General features: G+C 59.9%; 1 protein-coding gene across 1 annotated transcript in view; it reads right to left on the reverse strand.

Annotated features, from left to right (window-relative positions):
• Nucleotides 1-16,577, reverse strand: part of PYGB (glycogen phosphorylase B) — a 53,888-nt gene that overhangs the window by 7,254 nt on the left and 30,057 nt on the right. The window contains exons 4-15 of the mRNA XM_082645509.1: nucleotides 15,142-15,245; nucleotides 12,075-12,206; nucleotides 10,247-10,358; nucleotides 9,872-9,954; nucleotides 8,894-9,037; nucleotides 8,319-8,411; nucleotides 7,208-7,354; nucleotides 6,366-6,529; nucleotides 5,596-5,710; nucleotides 4,627-4,728; nucleotides 3,920-4,067; nucleotides 592-650 (exon numbers count right to left, since the gene is read on the reverse strand). Of these exons, the coding sequence (XP_082501635.1) occupies nucleotides 592-650; nucleotides 3,920-4,067; nucleotides 4,627-4,728; nucleotides 5,596-5,710; nucleotides 6,366-6,529; nucleotides 7,208-7,354; nucleotides 8,319-8,411; nucleotides 8,894-9,037; nucleotides 9,872-9,954; nucleotides 10,247-10,358; nucleotides 12,075-12,206; nucleotides 15,142-15,245 (1,403 nt within the window). The remainder of the gene's footprint in view (nucleotides 1-591; nucleotides 651-3,919; nucleotides 4,068-4,626; nucleotides 4,729-5,595; nucleotides 5,711-6,365; nucleotides 6,530-7,207; nucleotides 7,355-8,318; nucleotides 8,412-8,893; nucleotides 9,038-9,871; nucleotides 9,955-10,246; nucleotides 10,359-12,074; nucleotides 12,207-15,141; nucleotides 15,246-16,577) is intronic.

Genomic DNA, 16,577 nt, shown 5'->3' on the forward strand with positions numbered 1-16,577 from the left:
CCTGGGCCCACCCACAGCCCCCGTGATGCAGCCGTGCCTAGGCTTCTGGGAAAAGTGGGGACGCGGGCCCTAGAGCGCGGAGCCCGATGATGGGACCCACTGATGCCTGCTGGCGATACGCTGAGACTCTGAGATCCCATGTCCAAAAGCACATGTAAATAAAATGAATAAGGCCAGGCTGAGCCGAAAGCAGGCGCACGTCTGGCTGACGAAGCAGCCAGCGACTCATGTCTACTTGGCACACAAGTGCAGGGGAGGCATGGAAATCCGGCAGTTACACAGAGAAATGGTGCTGCCCCATGAGAGGCAGGGGCCAGCAAGCCCAGTAGAGACTGGCCCTTGGGGCTGGGGACACCACTACCCTGGGCTGGGCAGGCAGGGGCCCCATCCAGCTCCCTCCTGTGGCTGAGCTGATGGAGCCTGACCTGGCCCAGAGGCACACCTGGGGCCAGGACCTCTGGGGCTGTGTGTGCAGGTTGGCGCCCGGCCACCCGCAGCATCCAGCCCCGATGCAGAGACACTGCTGAAAAGCATGGTGGTTTGTACATCCCCGACCAATGCCAAGCAGGAGCAAAGAAGACATCATCTCACCTTGCCCCCGATCATGACAGTCCTGGGCACAAAGGTCTGGGCTGGGTCCTTCTTTATTCCTGCAGGACAAACAAAACGAGAGCCACGTGAAGCCCCTGGAGCCAGACATGCCTGAGCCCTGGGACAGGCCTCAGTGGCAGCGTCCTCAGAGGCCAGCCCGACACAGGTGCTGCACTGCCAGGAGCTCCCGTTTACAGAATTCTACACTTAGTCCAGGTTGGTTTGGAAGGCCAGCCAGGAGCAGACTCTTCCAGAAAGTTCAGTGGAAAAGCTGTGCCTTTGTGTCCAGAACAGCCCAACACAGGAGCTTCTCTGGGTCTGGTCACCAGGACTGAAGGCCCTTGCATGTGATGGGTACTCAAAAATGGGGTGACCTTGGGATGGTGATGATTCACTGTCAGCCTGCGAGGGGTGTCAGTGAGACCCCAAGCCCCCTCCGTCACTGGGACAGAGGGTAGGAAGCCCCCCAGACCTTTTCTGCACCGGAGCAGACAGCTCACCTCCAGCCCCAGCAGGATGAGGTGTCCTCACCAGGCCACCAGTTTCCAGATTCCAGCTGGGGGGTGGGGGCAGGGAGTGTCTACAGAAGTGACCGGCTGCCTGAGATGGCATTCACCAGAGTCAGGAATCGGCCGCAGGATTTACAGGAGCCACTAAAGGGTCGCGGCTGACCTTTAACCTCTGACTTCAGGTTCTAGTAGGAACATGACCAGCCCTTAATTCTGAATCTTCCCGCTTCCAGATTGTGGACAGAGTAACAAAGAGAACAGGAAAAAAAAAAAAAAGCCCCAAACCCACAAACTATATTTTTACTAAAAGTAGTAAAGAAGAAAAATACGCTAACTCCAGATCATTGAGCAAGTCCTGCTGGGTCATGGGATGGGTGGGAGACAGGGCTGTGAACTCAGGGTCTCAGGAACCCCAGCCTCCCGGGGGCTGTGAGCGGGGGAAGGGGAGGCAGGAAAGAGCCCCGGGGGGCCGGGCGGGCAGACCCTGTCGGCACCCCTCCTACAGAGAGACCTTGGAAAGGGGGTCTGGACATCCTTGTGGACACAGGCCCACAGGGCCACGACGCCTCCTGAGCCAGCCTGGACTTGGAGCCCCAGAGAGGCGTCACAAGCTGGGGAGGCCTGCGGCTGCCTTGAGCTCACGAGGTCCCGGCCAGAGTCCCAGCCAGAGTCCCGACGCAGCTCCTCAGACACGAGCGACCAACCCGAACACACAGCTTTGCCACAGACGAGGGAAGTGGAAGCAGCCTCCCTGTGAGTCTCCAACCTGTGAGGACTGTCAACGCAGACGGGAGGCCACAGCGCTGAAACGCCAAGACCCCGGGAGAAGGCAACACACAGGCGACAAGGCAGAACCGCCCCACAGAGTGCAGCCCAATCACAGAAGCCAGGAGGGAGGGGAGACGCACAGAAAACACAGTAGACACACACAGCGTGGAAGCGGGACCAGCAGACAACACGGAACAGAACAGGAGGGAGAGCTATCGACAGGCAAAAAGAAGGTGGTGGAAGAAACCAACCACACACCTCACTGGAGCCCCAGGAGAAGAAAGCCAAACACACGTTTTAATGTATTTCAAGGAAACTTCCTAGAAATGATACAAGATATCAACCACCATCCTCAGAGTGCCCGAGCATCAGGAAAATTGACCCCCAACAGCCGGCACCCAAGATACAGCCGAGCAGAATGAGCACAGGCCGAGAGAGCAGCTCGCTCCGGACCCGCCCTCCAGATGCCGCTGCTCAAGGAGCGAACGGGAGCCTGAGAACATCGCTTCAGCGGGACCACCCTTCCCGCAAAAGGCCACAGACTGCTGTGGACGTGGAAGAGCTCGGGGCACAGGAGCTGGGCAGAAGGCGACCAGACGGCCCTGTGAGAGGACTGGGCGTCTCACCGCAGACGGAAACCCAGGTCAGATCGAGGCGAGGACGGCAGAGCAGCACCACGTTGTGCGCTGCATACACGCAGGTGGACGAGCGGGCGGGGGGTGGGTGACACGTGCCCTGATGGCCCATCGGAATGCCGCGGGCGCCCCGGCACCGGCCACAAGAGGTGACGGGAGGAAGGGCGGGCCACCCAGCGACTGGCCCTGCTGCCCATAGGCAGGGGACTCGGGGACGCCGCCGGGGAAACGACAAAGGAAATACAGAAAAATCACAACTGCAGAAGAAAACCACGGCAAGGAGCACAAAACAAAGTCTCCGTGAACTGCCATCTCTGGCCTGGGAGGCGCGCCCTTCAGCCAAACGCACAGGAGGGCCCACACCTGGGCCTTTTCTGAGGGTCGGGTCAGAACCACTCAACCCAAACCAGCACCCGTCCTGTCACTTCACTGTCTCACGAGCGACTGGATCCCTCAAGACGGAGTCTCCCTCACTGGCAACTGGAGAGCTGATGTTCTCCAGGGGAGCTCTGCGTCTTGGAAAGTATTTGGTTCCTTCATTTTCAAAATTAGTATTTGCTTTACTACATTACAAGATTTTAAGAACCAAGTTTTAGGCTTCCCTTGTGGCGCAGTGGTTAGGAATCCACCTGCCAATGCAGGGGACACAGTTCAAGCCCTGGTCTGGGAAGATACCACGTGCCGCGGAGCAACTAAGCCCGTGCACCACAACGACTGAGCTCACGTGCCGCAACTAACTGAAGCTGGTACACCTAGAGCCTGTGCTCTGCAACAAGAGAAGCCACCATAATGAGAAGCCCGCGCACCGCAACGAAGAGTAGTAGCCCCTGCTCGCCGCCAACTAGAGAAAGCCCGGGCACAGCAACGAAGACCCAACGCGGCCAAAAATAAATAACTTAAATAAATAAAATTTTTAAAAAAGAACCAGATTTTTCCTTGAGGCTTTATTATCTTATTTATAGAAGTAGCAAATGTTCGTAGTTACTTTTAGGTGGGTCTTTGATTCACATGTGCTTCAAAATCAAATGCCACTTAAATAGTTTAAGGTGTATAGATATAACATACTATTTCACCTTCTATGAGTACACTTCAAATGCCTCACCTGCTAAGTATAATCTCTCCAAATAACTTCAGAGGAGTCTAGTAACGATAATAGCTAAGTATGAAAGAAATGCTACACCAGACGTAAAACCCAGCCTCCAAGTACCCCCAAGCCTCCACTCTGGAGGAGGTGCGGCCCTGGGCCTCAAGCTCCCCAACCTCTGAGTTCACGTCTCACTCCTTGTAGCTGCTCTGTTCTGAACACAGAAAACCAGAAGGCGCCACTCAAAATGCATGTGCAACGTCCTCCCCAGTGGCCACGTGAGAAAAAGGCCCGGTGGAAGGGTGGGTGGGGCGCGGGGGCGGGGCACTCACGGTTGTACAGGGTGATCACGTGCAGGCAGTTGAGCAGCTGCCGCTTGTACTCATGGATCCTCTTCACGTGCACGTCGAACATGGACGAGGGGTTGACCTTCACCCCGTACTCCTTCTCCAGGAAGGCAGAGAACTTCGCCTTGTTCTCCTGGGAGAACAGAGGTAAGGATGGTGGGATGGTCACAGGGCCGAGCCCCCAGGGCTGGTGTCAGAGACGCAGCAGGGAGGGGATGCCCAGGACGCGCTGCCACCCCAGGTTAGACACAGAGGGACACAGGTGGTCACCGGGGCCTGGTGGGCAGAAGGGGGAAGCCTGATCCTGAAAGTGGATCCGCAGGAGCGCGTGGAGATAAACAGGAAGGTAGACATGCAGACCCAGGAAGAGGGGCAAAGGAGACCCGGGGCGGGGGCGAGACTCAAAATGAAGACTGTTTCTGGGCCCCCGAGGCCAGGCTGTTGGCACAGTGGAGGGTCAGTCTCGGTCTTCAAAGGCCGCCCAGTGGGCCAGGCCGCCTGGTGGTGAGGTGGCCACAGGGAGGCCGTGGTGTGCGGACAGCATGTCAAGTGCAGATGCGAGACCTGCATCGACTCCCACTGCTTCCCTCCAGACGAGCTCTCCTCCGGACCTGGGGCGGCGGTGCGCTCAGGGGTCAGCGGGGCCCCCTCTGCAAGGCTGAGTGGGGGGGTGGGCCCCTCACCGGGCCTACCTGCTTGACCTGGGCCACGTCCCTGATGAGTGCCTCGTCACTGACCAGCTGCAGCAGTTTCTTCAGTTGGCTCAGGTCCGTCAGGAAACCCTCCCCGATTCTCTGCCGAGTCGTAAGGGAGACGCGGTTTCTGCACCTCTTCTTCCCCCGCAGCCCCAGGCCCGCTCCTCTCGCACGACACCCCCTCCCAGGAAACACCGCACACCCGGCGCCGGTCAAGTCCCGACCACTGAAACGTGCCCTCAAGTGCATGCGCCTCCCCGGGCTCCCCACAGGCCTGAAACCTGGGGGCCCGTCTCCGCCCACCCCCAAGGCCTGCACCCGCCAGAACCGCAGATGGACGGAGGCCTTCCGGCCGCTCCCGCCCGGCCTGGGCACCCTACCCTGCCCCCGACACCGCAGCACAGCGCTGTTTCTAATTCAGGACCGAGAGGAAAACTCCTGGCCTCCAGACACCTGGGCCGTCTCTGTGGCCTCACCCTGCACCGAGGCCGCACCAGCCAGGCTGCGGGTGGTCACGTCCCTGCAGCGCTGCTCCCGGGCCTCCCGGTAACTGGGCAGGCAGACCTCGGCTCTGCCGTCCCTTTCCAGAGAAGCCTCCTTGGCACACAGCCCGCCCCCCAGCACCCCCGCCGCATCCCCGTGTCCAGCATGCGGCCTGGCCCCTGCGTGACTTGTCTCCTTCCTCGCTGAGCGCGTGAGCACGGGAACAAGTCAACAACAACCACATCCCTGGCTCACAAACCTCTTCAGGGGCAGCTGGGCCTGAAGCCTAGGACGTCCCCTCTGAACTCCTGCACCGGCCACCAGGGCTGCTGACCGACCGCCCAGGCCCCCACACCCAGGGCGACAGTGGGTCTCCACCGCCCGCACCCGTCCAGGAGCCGTCGCCGCCCACACGGCCCCAGGCGGCTGCCGCTCGCTCTGCCTGCCCGCAGCTCCGGGTGGGCTCAGAGGCGCTGGCCTCACCTCCACGATGGTGTCCGCCAGCCCCGGGTTACACAGGAGCAGCCACCGTCGGGGCGTGATGCCGTTCGTCTTATTCTGGAACTTCTCTGGCTCCAGCTCGTAAAAGTCCTTAAAGCTAAAAACACAGACGACGGGCAACTGTCACAAGCGCTGTTTCAAACAAGGTGAGCGAGAGGCACAGGGCCCTCTGAAGGGAGCCCCTGGGCGATCCAGAGCCCAGCCTTTCTGTTCCATCCCCCAAGGAGCCCAACTCCACAGCTGGAGCCTGGCCTCCTCCCAATAGTCGTGACAGTGGAGGGTGGACGGACAGTGGGGATTAAACAGTACATCACACAAAGCCTCAGGCCAGCACCGAGGACCCGGAAGCCTCCACACGGACAGACCCGTCCAGGGCTGCCGGGCGCTCACGCGAGGCGCTGCACAGGTCTGGGGCGAGGATGCAAAGGAGGAATTCCAAGACCACAGCCCGCAGAGAGGCGGCAGAGCAGGGGACCTGACCGAAGGTTCCTCCTTCCTCTCGGGGACGAGCCCCAGCCCGTCACACCCTCACCTCCACCCAGGCGGGGCGCCGAGCCCCACAGCCAGCGGCACGTGCTCCAGAAGGAGAGCCTCTGCCTGGATAGACGGAGAACGCAGACGACGGGAAGGGCTCCTGGTGACAGGAGGGCTCGGCCCCCCAGCATCGTCCACCGAGTCAGAGCCTCACCCTCCCACCGCCACGCTCTGGGCAGTTCACTCGCCCTGGCGCGGGCAGGCCAGGCCCCACTCACACTGACTGCTTCACGATCTCCGAGTGGATCCTCGCCACGCCGTTGACCGCGTGGGACCCAATGACACACAGGTGGGCCATGTTGATCCGCTTGCAGTCCCCTTCCTCGATCACGGACATCCTCCGCAGGCGGCCCACATCCCCGGGGAACAGGGCGGCCACGTGCTGCCGGGACAGAGCCGTGAGCAGGAGGGCGGGGGCTGCGTTCCCCAAGGAAGGCCCAGGGCGGCTGCAGCCCAGCCTGACGGGGCCCCGGGCCAAGGTCCGCCTCGGCCTGGGGGCGGCGGGCCCGGCCCGGGGGCTCGGGGGAGCTGAGGAGGTGCCGTGTGATGTACAGGAAGAGGTGGGGATGCTGTCCCTGCTGGCCCAGGCAGGGTGTAACCGCGGTCTACCAGTGAGAATGGCTACTCTTTCACCGAAAGATTAAAAAAATGAACGATAATCACACCTGAATTCTAAGTGCCCCTGTGCCTGTACCACTCTCCTTTCTGTGGGTGACAGAGGAAAGACAAAGGTGATTTGTTTCCAAATCACCCAAATGCTGCAGTGATGTCTCAGGACAAAGGCCTCTGGCATTCCAGGGACAGACACTCACACCTGAACCTGCTCAGAAATGAGAAGAAGACCCCCCGACGCAGCAGGGGTCCAAGCGTGGGGACCAGGCAACAGCTCTGCCAAGTGACAGCCCCAGACCCCAGAGTCCTCTTCTTGAACGGCTATTCCCTTCAAGAAGTAAAGCACCTGTCCCGGGCCAGACGCTCTGACGTGGAGGGCCGCGGAGGGCCCGTCAGCGCGGGGCAGCCCTCTCCCCTGCCCGCGTCACCACAGGAAGGGCGAGCTCACATCCAGGTGCCTCTGGTTGATGGCGTAGACAATCTCCAGGTGCCGTGGCAGCAGCTGCTCAAACATGGACACAGGCCAGCGCTCCAAGGCCTCGGGCAGCACCGTGTGGTTGGTGTATGCACAGGTCTTCCTTGTGATTTCCCAGGCCTACGACATTCCAGAACACCCCCGTGTTTTATTCAGAAAAAAGCGGCTCGTGGCCAGACGCCAAGGTGAGGGGAACGTGTAGGGTCAGAGGCAGGTGTTCAGATGCCACCAGGAGGGGCCCCGCACGTCTCTGCTCTCCGGAGCCCAGAACCTCCTAAACCCACAGGGAGCCCTGCGCCCTTCCCTGTCCTGACACGCCCACGTGCACCTCACATCCTGACCCACAGCACACGCAGAAATGAGCACCTTACCTGCTACCTGGGAACCACTGCAACTTTCCTCTGTAAACCAGACAGAGCTCCAGGCAGCTTTGCTTTATTTCCACCAAACTGATTTCACACCCACAGTCCAGAGGAAACTGGTAAAGTGCCTGGCCCTGCCCTTCGCTGGCCAGGGGTGAACAGGGTCTGCCCAGCCCCACCCAGAAGTGCAGCCCCAAACCAGAAAAGGGCTCTGGTGCTAAAAAATGGGGTAAAAATGGTTTTATATGTTGATTTAAGTAAATGAGATCAACAAAACCCCACTAAAGAATCTAGGACCAAAATAAGTGAAGCAGGGAGAACAAGCCTATAAATGTGTAAACAATGCATTTCTTTAAACTGAACGCTTCTGGGTTTCTCGCCACAATTCTAAGATGAAAAAATATAGGTGAGAAGCTCTCAGAAGTGTCAGAATCCTTTTCTTGTCTTCCAGAAAACCACCCTTCTCTGGCCCTTAGACTGCCACGCCCACTCACTGTGCCCTGCCCTTGGGAGGAACCCCAGACCTGCTCCTGGAACGTCCTTCTCCCCATAGCCCCGTCTTCCCAGGGACAACTTCCTTCTGTTCTCCCGAGGCCACCAGAGAGGCCTCCCTCTGCGTCCCAGGACCAGCTCAGTACTCACCCCTGCTGTCGGGAGAGGCGGGGAGGTCGCCCCCGTGCCCAGGTGTTCGGGGACACTGCGCTCGGGCCCTCGGTGCTCACCTTGTCCCAGTCCACCTTCTCCACGTCCACCAGGATCCGCATGAGCTCAGGGATGGCCAAGGCCGGGTGGGTGTCATTCAGCTGGATGGCCACCTGCGTTTACACGGGGTGACCCCCTCAGTCCCTTGCCCGTGTGTGCAGAACTGGGGTCCTCGGCCGCCTGCCCCGAGGAGCCTGGTCATAGGGCTGGTAGCAGGAAGCGGATGGCGCTGCACGGGCTCCGGGCCCAGCACGGAAAGCAGGGAGCAGGTCAGGGTGGAGGACCCGCAGGCCAGCCCCGCAGCACCGCTGCTCCTGCCTGACGGACACTGGCCGGTTGTGTTCAGATGACTGAACTGAGCCTGCAAACTGGCCGCTTTGCCCGACAGAGCCTTTCACAGCGACCCCTGCTGCCTCGACGCCTCCTGAGGCCCAGGGCAGCCCTGGTCGAGGAGGAAGGCGGCCTGGTCCCCGGGCACGAGGAGGCCCAGGCTGGGGGGCGGCTTCCCGCCCCACCCCCACTGCAGCCGGAAGGAGGCGGCCCAGCCCGGGAACAGCCCGTCGCCGGCACGGCGCCCAGCCCTCTACACACGCACCTTGTCTGGGAACGTCTCGAAGGAGGTCCTTACGGGGTCGCGGCAGCCGAACTTGGACGACTTGAAGCGCCGGATGATGTCCTGCAGGGTGGCGGCCACCACGAAGTATTCCTGCTTCAACCGCAGCTCCTTCCCCTCAAAGAACTGAGGACACGCCCGGCTCAGCCTCCGCTGCATGGGCCCTTGGGGTCCCCGAACCCAGGACAGGGCCCAGGCTGGGGTGCGGCCCAGGGGTGCGATGCCTCGATCCCCGGTGCTGGGGCCGAGGCCAGGAAAGCAACCTCCCGGGTGCCTCACGTCCCAGGAGGCCTCATGCCTGAAGCATGAGTTTCTGTGCGGAATCCCGGGGGGTGCTGGGGGAGGGCATTTTCTTATGAGCCTTTCAGCACAGGGCCCTTTGCTGCTACGTGCATGTATTTCCCTGATAAAATAAGAAAAACACACAACCCACAAAGATGGGCAAGTCCTAAGGGCTCGTTTGGTGGCAGTGGATCATGTGGCTGAGGCCCCTGCCTCACACGTGGGGACACCTGCTACGAGCGTTCCACACCATGACCACGTGGCATCTCAAGGCGTCCCTGCAGAATAGGGACTGCGGGCCCCACGCGACAACGCGACAACCAGCTCTTGGGGAGCTGGCACCAGGTGCTGAAGAGCAGAAACGGCTGGACGTGAGGTCTGAGGTCTCCGCGGCCCTGCACTCGGCGGCCGTGTGTTTATGGGGAGCGTAGGTGTGAGGCCAGGAACCTCCTAAGAGCTCCCCTGGGCAGAGGGCCAAGGAGGGGCTCACAGCACACAGGTGCTCCTGGACCCCGTCAGGGGTGCCGTGTCCGCCCTCACTCTGAGGACGTCACTCTAGTGGCCTCACCTGACAAACCTGAGGGCAGCACAGGGGCCCTTCTGGAGCCCAGCCCTGCAGGGGTGCTTCCTACACTGGAGGAATGGCGCGGACGAGGACCACCCGCAGCAGCTACTCACGTTGTCGTTGGGATACAGGACTCTGGAGATGTTCTCGGCCAGGTTCCGGTCCAGGACCGCCTCGATGTAGCCGCCCACGTTGACTGAGGGCAGAGAGCGGAGTCAGGACCCGCATGCCTGCCGAGGCTCCCGTGTGCCCTGATCGGTCTGAGGACAGCGTTCCCGAGCAGAAGGCGTCCCACAGCTGCTACGCCAACCGGCCCACACCCCGCCCCAGACCCCTGGCTCTTTCCGGAGGGCGCGGGGTCCCTGGGAAGTCCAGGGCTCACAGGAAACCCGCCCTCAGCCCTCCCGCAGTGGGGAGCCTTGTGGGCTGTGGGTGCAGACGGGGTCAGTCTGGGATCAGCCACCGGATGGGGACAGGAGAGGACGCACAGTCATGGAGCTTGAAGTCGTTGGGCGCCTTGGCGGACCACAGTCTCATGGTGTTGACAGTGTCGTTCTTGTAGCCCGGCACCGGGGTGTCGTACGGCATGGCCAGCACCACCTGCCGAGGGAAGACACGGTCCCCAGGCCTGGGCCACCTCCCCCCACGGGCTGGGGCAGCTCGGCCTCGCAGGAAGCGGCCCACCGGCCTGCCCTCCTCCGGCTTCGTTCCTTCCTCCTCAAACACACCCAGCCTGCCCCGTGTCCCTCGCACCTGCAGCCCCGGCTCGCACGCGTCCTGAGCCGGGAGCACCCGAGGCCGCCTCCGGCGGGCCCTGACCACACGCCAGGCCCTCTCGAGCTTTACCTTCGACACTGGCGTCGACTGTCACCTGGCTCCTCGGGAGCCCCTCCTCCCGTGTCCTTGGCCTCCCCCTCCACGCCTGCCCTCTTCTCACTCAACTTGGCGTGGGCGATGTCGGGACTCACCTAACCTCTCCCCACAGACAGCTGCTATTTCAGACCATCTCCCAAGTCTGCGGTGAGGCTCCTCCTGTTGCCTTGACCTCGAACTTCAGCAAAACCAAGGCAGCCTGCACACTCCCTCCCGACAGAGAACACTGGGCCTGCCCCCAACCCCGTCCCAATCCACGTCTGTCCAGAAGCACCAGCTCTGCTCTCGCCGAGCACAGGAAGAGGTGCACATGCCTCGGGTCACTTCCACCCGCAGATCCTCCCACGGGCTTCTCACACTCAGGCCTGCTTTCGGGGGTGCTTCGTGTGCGGCTTCAGGAGGTGAAGGCAGCTCCAATGGCCACAAAGGACTACGGGGCGGGGCCCCCGGGTTAAAGCCCCAGCATCACCCTTCCCTTCCCGTCCCCCCGCAGCCCTGCTCCCCAACCCTGCCCGGCCTTGACAAGCCCTGCAAAGCATCCGCAACCTGCTCCTTCCCTCTCCACGGCCAGTCCCCCAGGGGAAGGCCCTCACTGCATGGCGCCTGGGGTGCCGAGTGGTCTCCAGGCCTCCTTTCGTTCATCTTCTACAAGCACACGCACCTAGAAAACCAGACCCCCTTCTCTGCTTTTCCAAATTAAATACAACTTATTCTGGCATCTTAGGCTGCCAGCCAGCCCTGGCTCCATGAGCCCCAGTTAAGACTTGAGTCTGGATGACTCACTTGACCCCTGTGACTCAGGGGCTTGCCCTGTTTATGACCTACTGCCCACATTGCTGCCGTGGCGTCTTTCTTATGTATCGTAACCACCACCCATCCCCACCCCCAGAAGCTCTCCTCCGCCTCCGCGGTCTCTGAGCCTGGGCTGGACTCCGCGTGTGCACCCGCCGGTACGGCACCGCGTTCCGCCAAGCATTCGGTGCTCCTGCCCTGGTACCCCAGGGCCCAGCTGGGGGCCGGGGGTGCCGTGCTCCATTGCAGGGCATCCACCCAGCCGCCCCGCATGCCCAGAGCTCCGACCGCTCAGAATAACCCGTGAGCTGCACTGAGAGCCGGGGCCACACGCGGGACGGGGAGCGAGGGGTGAGCGCCTGCCCCACAGGGACGCGCGGCTGGTCCCACCCCCTCTACTGGGGTCGGGCGGCGGTGGTCAGTGCCCTGCCCCTCCCAGCGCTGACCCGCTCACCACGAGACACCGCCAGTCTCAGCCGACGTGGCTCCCATTAAACTACAGAGTGTAGCTTCACAGTTGGTGTCTGGACAGTCCCAACCGAGCGTGGGGAGGTGGGTCCCACAGGGAAGCCCCAAGGGAAGTCGACGCGACAAGGCGAGTCGAGGGTCCCCGTGCTCAGCCCCCCACCCACCAAGAAGCGCCCGTGGTACCTGTGTGTCCAGCCAGCACACGCCCTCGGGGCTGTGCTCCACTCGCCCGTAGAAGTGCACAGGCAGCATGTACTCCGGCCGCGCCTTCTCCCAGGGGTTCCCGTAGCGCAGCCAGTCGTCCGCCTCCTCCACCTGGAAGGGCGGCAGGTGAGGGCGGGGGAGACGGTCCCGGGCACTGGCGGACCCTGCCCTCCGCCCGCACTGACCACGCCATCCAGACGATGCTGCCCGGCACGGAAACAAAACTGTGGCCTATTTACAGCGCAAAGGTTTCCAATTCTGGTCAAGGCTCTGTTTAAAAATGAACACTTTGGACTGTTAAAGAAAAAACTCATATAAAATTAGCAGAATAAATCAAAGTAAAAAGATGTTAAGAACTGCTTGAATTCAGCAGTAAAAGGAAGAAGTCCTGGGGCACATCAACGAACCTCGAGACGTTACGCAGAGTCCACACACCGCATGACTCCATCCACGTGACGTGACCTGACCAGGACGGCCAAGTCACAGACAGAAGGATGGCCCTGTCTACACCACACGTCCAGGACGGCCAAGTCACAGATGGAAGGATGGCCCTGTCTACACCACACGTCCAGGACGGCCAAGTCACAGACGGAAGGATGGCCCTGTCTACACCACACGTCCAGGACGGCCAAGTCACAGACAGAAGGAAGTCAAGTCCCCAGAAAGAGCATCTGGGTCATGCTTTTAGGACGGTGACGTGGCTGAGGTTACTGCTTCACTGTGCCCGTCTCCACAGAACTCCCAGCAAGACTGTTCTGCCTGGTGCAGGCAGATACTCATCACAGGACTGGTCCTGCCTTTGACCTCCTGTACGTTAGTGAGATTCCAACATCAGAGCCTGGCTGTCTCCACAGAGCAGTTCAATGAGCTGTCTGCAGAAGCAGCATCTTCCCAAGTACATGAGGCAAGGGGGTCTCCCTTCTGGAGCCCCTTCTCTGATAGGAAGGCTGGTCTGTGGCCCCCGTTGGCCACCAATGATGCTTTGTGACCACTGCCCACATTTACTTGTGCTATAGCTAAACTCCACTAAAAGCATTCTGACTGAGCAGCTCCCTTGACAGAAGCGTGGGAGTTGGCAGGTTTACCGCCGGCCTATCAGCCTAGGACTGTCTTTAAACTGTTATGCATGACGGCAAGAGGCACAGGAACAGGGAACCAGGAGGAAGAAGTGTCTGTGGTCAAACGGACAGAGACAGAGACCACCACCAAAACTGTAACACCCACCAGGCAGGGAGGAGCCTCAGAGTCTCTGTCTTACAAACACACACATCGCCTCGACCACAAAAGAGCTAGAATGGGCCACAGACCACACATGTACAAAGGCTGGCTCACATCTGACAGAGACACACACATAAATAACCGTGACTAGGGAATTCCCGGCGGTCCAGTGGTTAAGACTCCGCACTTCCAATGCAGGGGGTGCAGGTTTGATCCCTGATTGGGGAACTAAGATCCCATATGCAGCGCGGTGTGGCCAAAAAGGAAAAAAAATTAAGAAAAAGAAAAAAAAGGGCTTCCCTGGTGGCGCAGTGGTTGAGAGTCCGCCTGCCAATGCAGGGGACACGGGTTCGTGCCCCGGTCCGGGAGGATCCCACATGCCGCGGAGCGGCTGGGCCCGTGAGCCATGGCCGCTGAGCCTGCGCGTCCGGAGCCTGTGCTCCACAACGGGAGAGGCCACAACAGTGAGAGGCCCGCGTACCGCAAAAAAAAAAACAAAAAAAAAAACTGTGACTAAAATCACCCAGAAGGTGGCGGGAGGAAAAGTGCATTTCTCCTTTCAAGGTCAGAGGGAGTATTTCTATAAATTAACCAGTGGCTACAAATCTGTTTTGTTTCCTTTTACTTTTGGCCATACTTTTCTTGGCTAACGTTTTATTATGAGCATTTTCAAACACATAGAAATGCCAAGGAATTGACAGTGAACTGCACACCCTCCACCCAGGCTCTGTCACTGCTACCATCTTGCTATACTTGATAACGTCTCCTTCCATCCATCCATTACTTTTCTGATGCATTTCAAAGTGAGCAGTTCATCCCAGACATCTATCCACTTCTCCCCTGAACACTTCAGCAGGCATGTCATTAAGGACAGTCCATCACAGTGTTTATTTTTTAGGTTAACAGACACACAGTGAAATGCATAAATCTTAAGGACAACATTGGTGAGTTCTGACAATTGCACACACCTGTGTGACCCAAACCCCATCAAGACAGAGGACATTTCCATTACCCTGATCCTTAGCTTCTTCGTTCAGACTGTACAACTTTCCTGTTACCAGCTTTCTGATCCCAACTCCAGCCCTGCTTTATCTGTGACTTTTAGACCCCAAATTATTTAAACTATTCTCCACCCAAGTGGAAGAGTGCTGCCTTCCTTTCTCAAATGCCAAAGTGAGGGGAAACGCCCACCTCACCTAAGAGAAGGAAGGTGGGACTGCGTTTTGAGTCCCCCCGTTTACCAGCAGGGTCTTGGCCGTGTTACTTCTCTGCCTGATGCTTTAGAACTGAGGCTCATTCTTCCTAAGAACCACATTGCTTTGCAGAGTCCAGCCCCTAACCCCACAGGACGCCACCACCTCGCTGGTGTCAGAGAGCGAGGGCAGGTGGGAACAAAGCCTGCAATGGCTGCTCTCCTAACGACTCCAGGCCAATCCTCCTCTGCAGTGGGGTTGGGCTGGGGGGTGCCTTCGCTCTGTGAGAGACGACAGAGAACAACACCAGCCGGTGGCGTCCTCAACCCACAGTGTCTCCTGTGAGGCCCAGCTGGGCTCTGGCCCCAGCCCACCAGACGTCCTGTCGCCACACAGAAGCCGTGTGCAATGAGCACGTGTGGGCGGTGGGCACTGCCGGCCGTGGGGACAATGTGGAAAGCACGGAGTGCCCAGAACTCCCAGCACTGCCCACCTGCCCCCCTCTGCTCCGCCAAGGACCGGCACGCAGCCTCTCCAGGAGGAGCAGAAAGTCCAAAAATAGAACTGACAGTGCCTGGCTATTTTCTCATGTGCATGAGAGCCGCAAGTGAGCAAAGGAAGGAGATCGCACCCACCTGCCAGCCATTGACAATCTTCTGGTTAAAAATCCCAAACTCATAGCGGATTCCATAGCCATACGCCGCCAGGCCCAAGGTGGCCATCGAGTCAAGGAAGCAGGCTGCAAGTCCAAACACAAAGAACTTCTTGGGATCACAGGCAATCAGTAGACCCAAGGCCTCTGGAGCCAAGGCCCAGACGCCAAGTCAAGTAGGCGCCAGAGGGCCGGCCCCCCGGGCGTCAGGCAGTGGCCCAGTGGTGACCGGTCACCTTCAGGTCTCATGAAAAGGAAAATGGAACCCCACTCTGATACCCTTCGGCCTGAGAGCCCGGGGCCAGGACAACACCAACACGGGGGCTACTTGGGGGTGTGGGAAGAGGGACGAACCCCCCAGAGGACACTGCCAAACTCAGCTCATCCCAACACACTGTCCCCTCCTGCCAACGTTCTCTTAGGGACCCTCACTCAGGCTGCAGGCCTCCCCACCCTCGCACGTTCTACTTGAAATCCAAGCAACATCACAAAACATCTCCCCACACACGGGTAAAGAAGGCACAGAAGTGGGGCCTGCAAATGTACATTTCAGCACCCACAGCACCAAACACCCAGGTGCCAAAGTGCCACCAGGGCCCCCGGAAGGTGCCGCCAAATGGAGCCCTCGCTCCGACCAAAATGTCTTGAAAGCAAACCACCGTGATTTGAATAAAGACTCAGAAGGCAGCCTTATTAAACTTGTGGATTTAAAAGAGCACAAAATTTTAACAACGAAACACCAGCTAATAAGACACATGCCAATTTACCAAACAGGCACAGACCTGGGGGCGTCAGACCCTCTGCTGAGGAGGAACAACAAGAAGACCCACAAACTAAGACCTGGGCTCTCGCTCTGAGGAAATCGTTCTCGCAGGAGGGACGCCGCACACGAGCTACCGCAGGCTGGGGGCGGCCCAGGTCTGCAGGGCGAGGGGAGCCGTGGAACCAGAGGGGCCCAGACGAGTCCAGGGGGAAGGCCGGTGGCGCCGCCCAGTGGCAGGAAAGGTGTCTGGAGTGGACGCGAAGCAGCCTGATGCGGCCTGAGGACCCGCGGGGGCGGGAACGGCCCACGAGCTGACACGCCGGCCTCACGGTGGGCGGCCTGGAGCTTCCCTCGAGCTTCGGGGACAGGTTCAGTTTTTACTGACTGAGCAGGACTAAGTGGGGGGGTGACCACGCTCAACGGGAAGCCGCCAGGGCGAAGGTGACCGAAGCCCGCGGGGCTGCCTCTGCCTGCCGGCCTGGACGCTGTAACGCCGTCTGCGGCGGGAAGCGACGGCTTAGCGTGGTGCGTGTGACCTCACCTTCGCAGGCCACACAGAGCCCACACCTGCCAGTGGGGCACATGCGGCCTTTCCCCTGGAGGCGGGGCACGCCTGGCCGAGGGTTAACCTAGAGCCGGGCGCTGCTGTGTTGGAC

This window comes from Mesoplodon mirus (genome assembly GCF_964341445.2).
Source record: "Mesoplodon mirus genome assembly, chromosome: 15".
Taxonomy (NCBI): Eukaryota; Metazoa; Chordata; class Mammalia; order Artiodactyla; family Ziphiidae; genus Mesoplodon; species Mesoplodon mirus.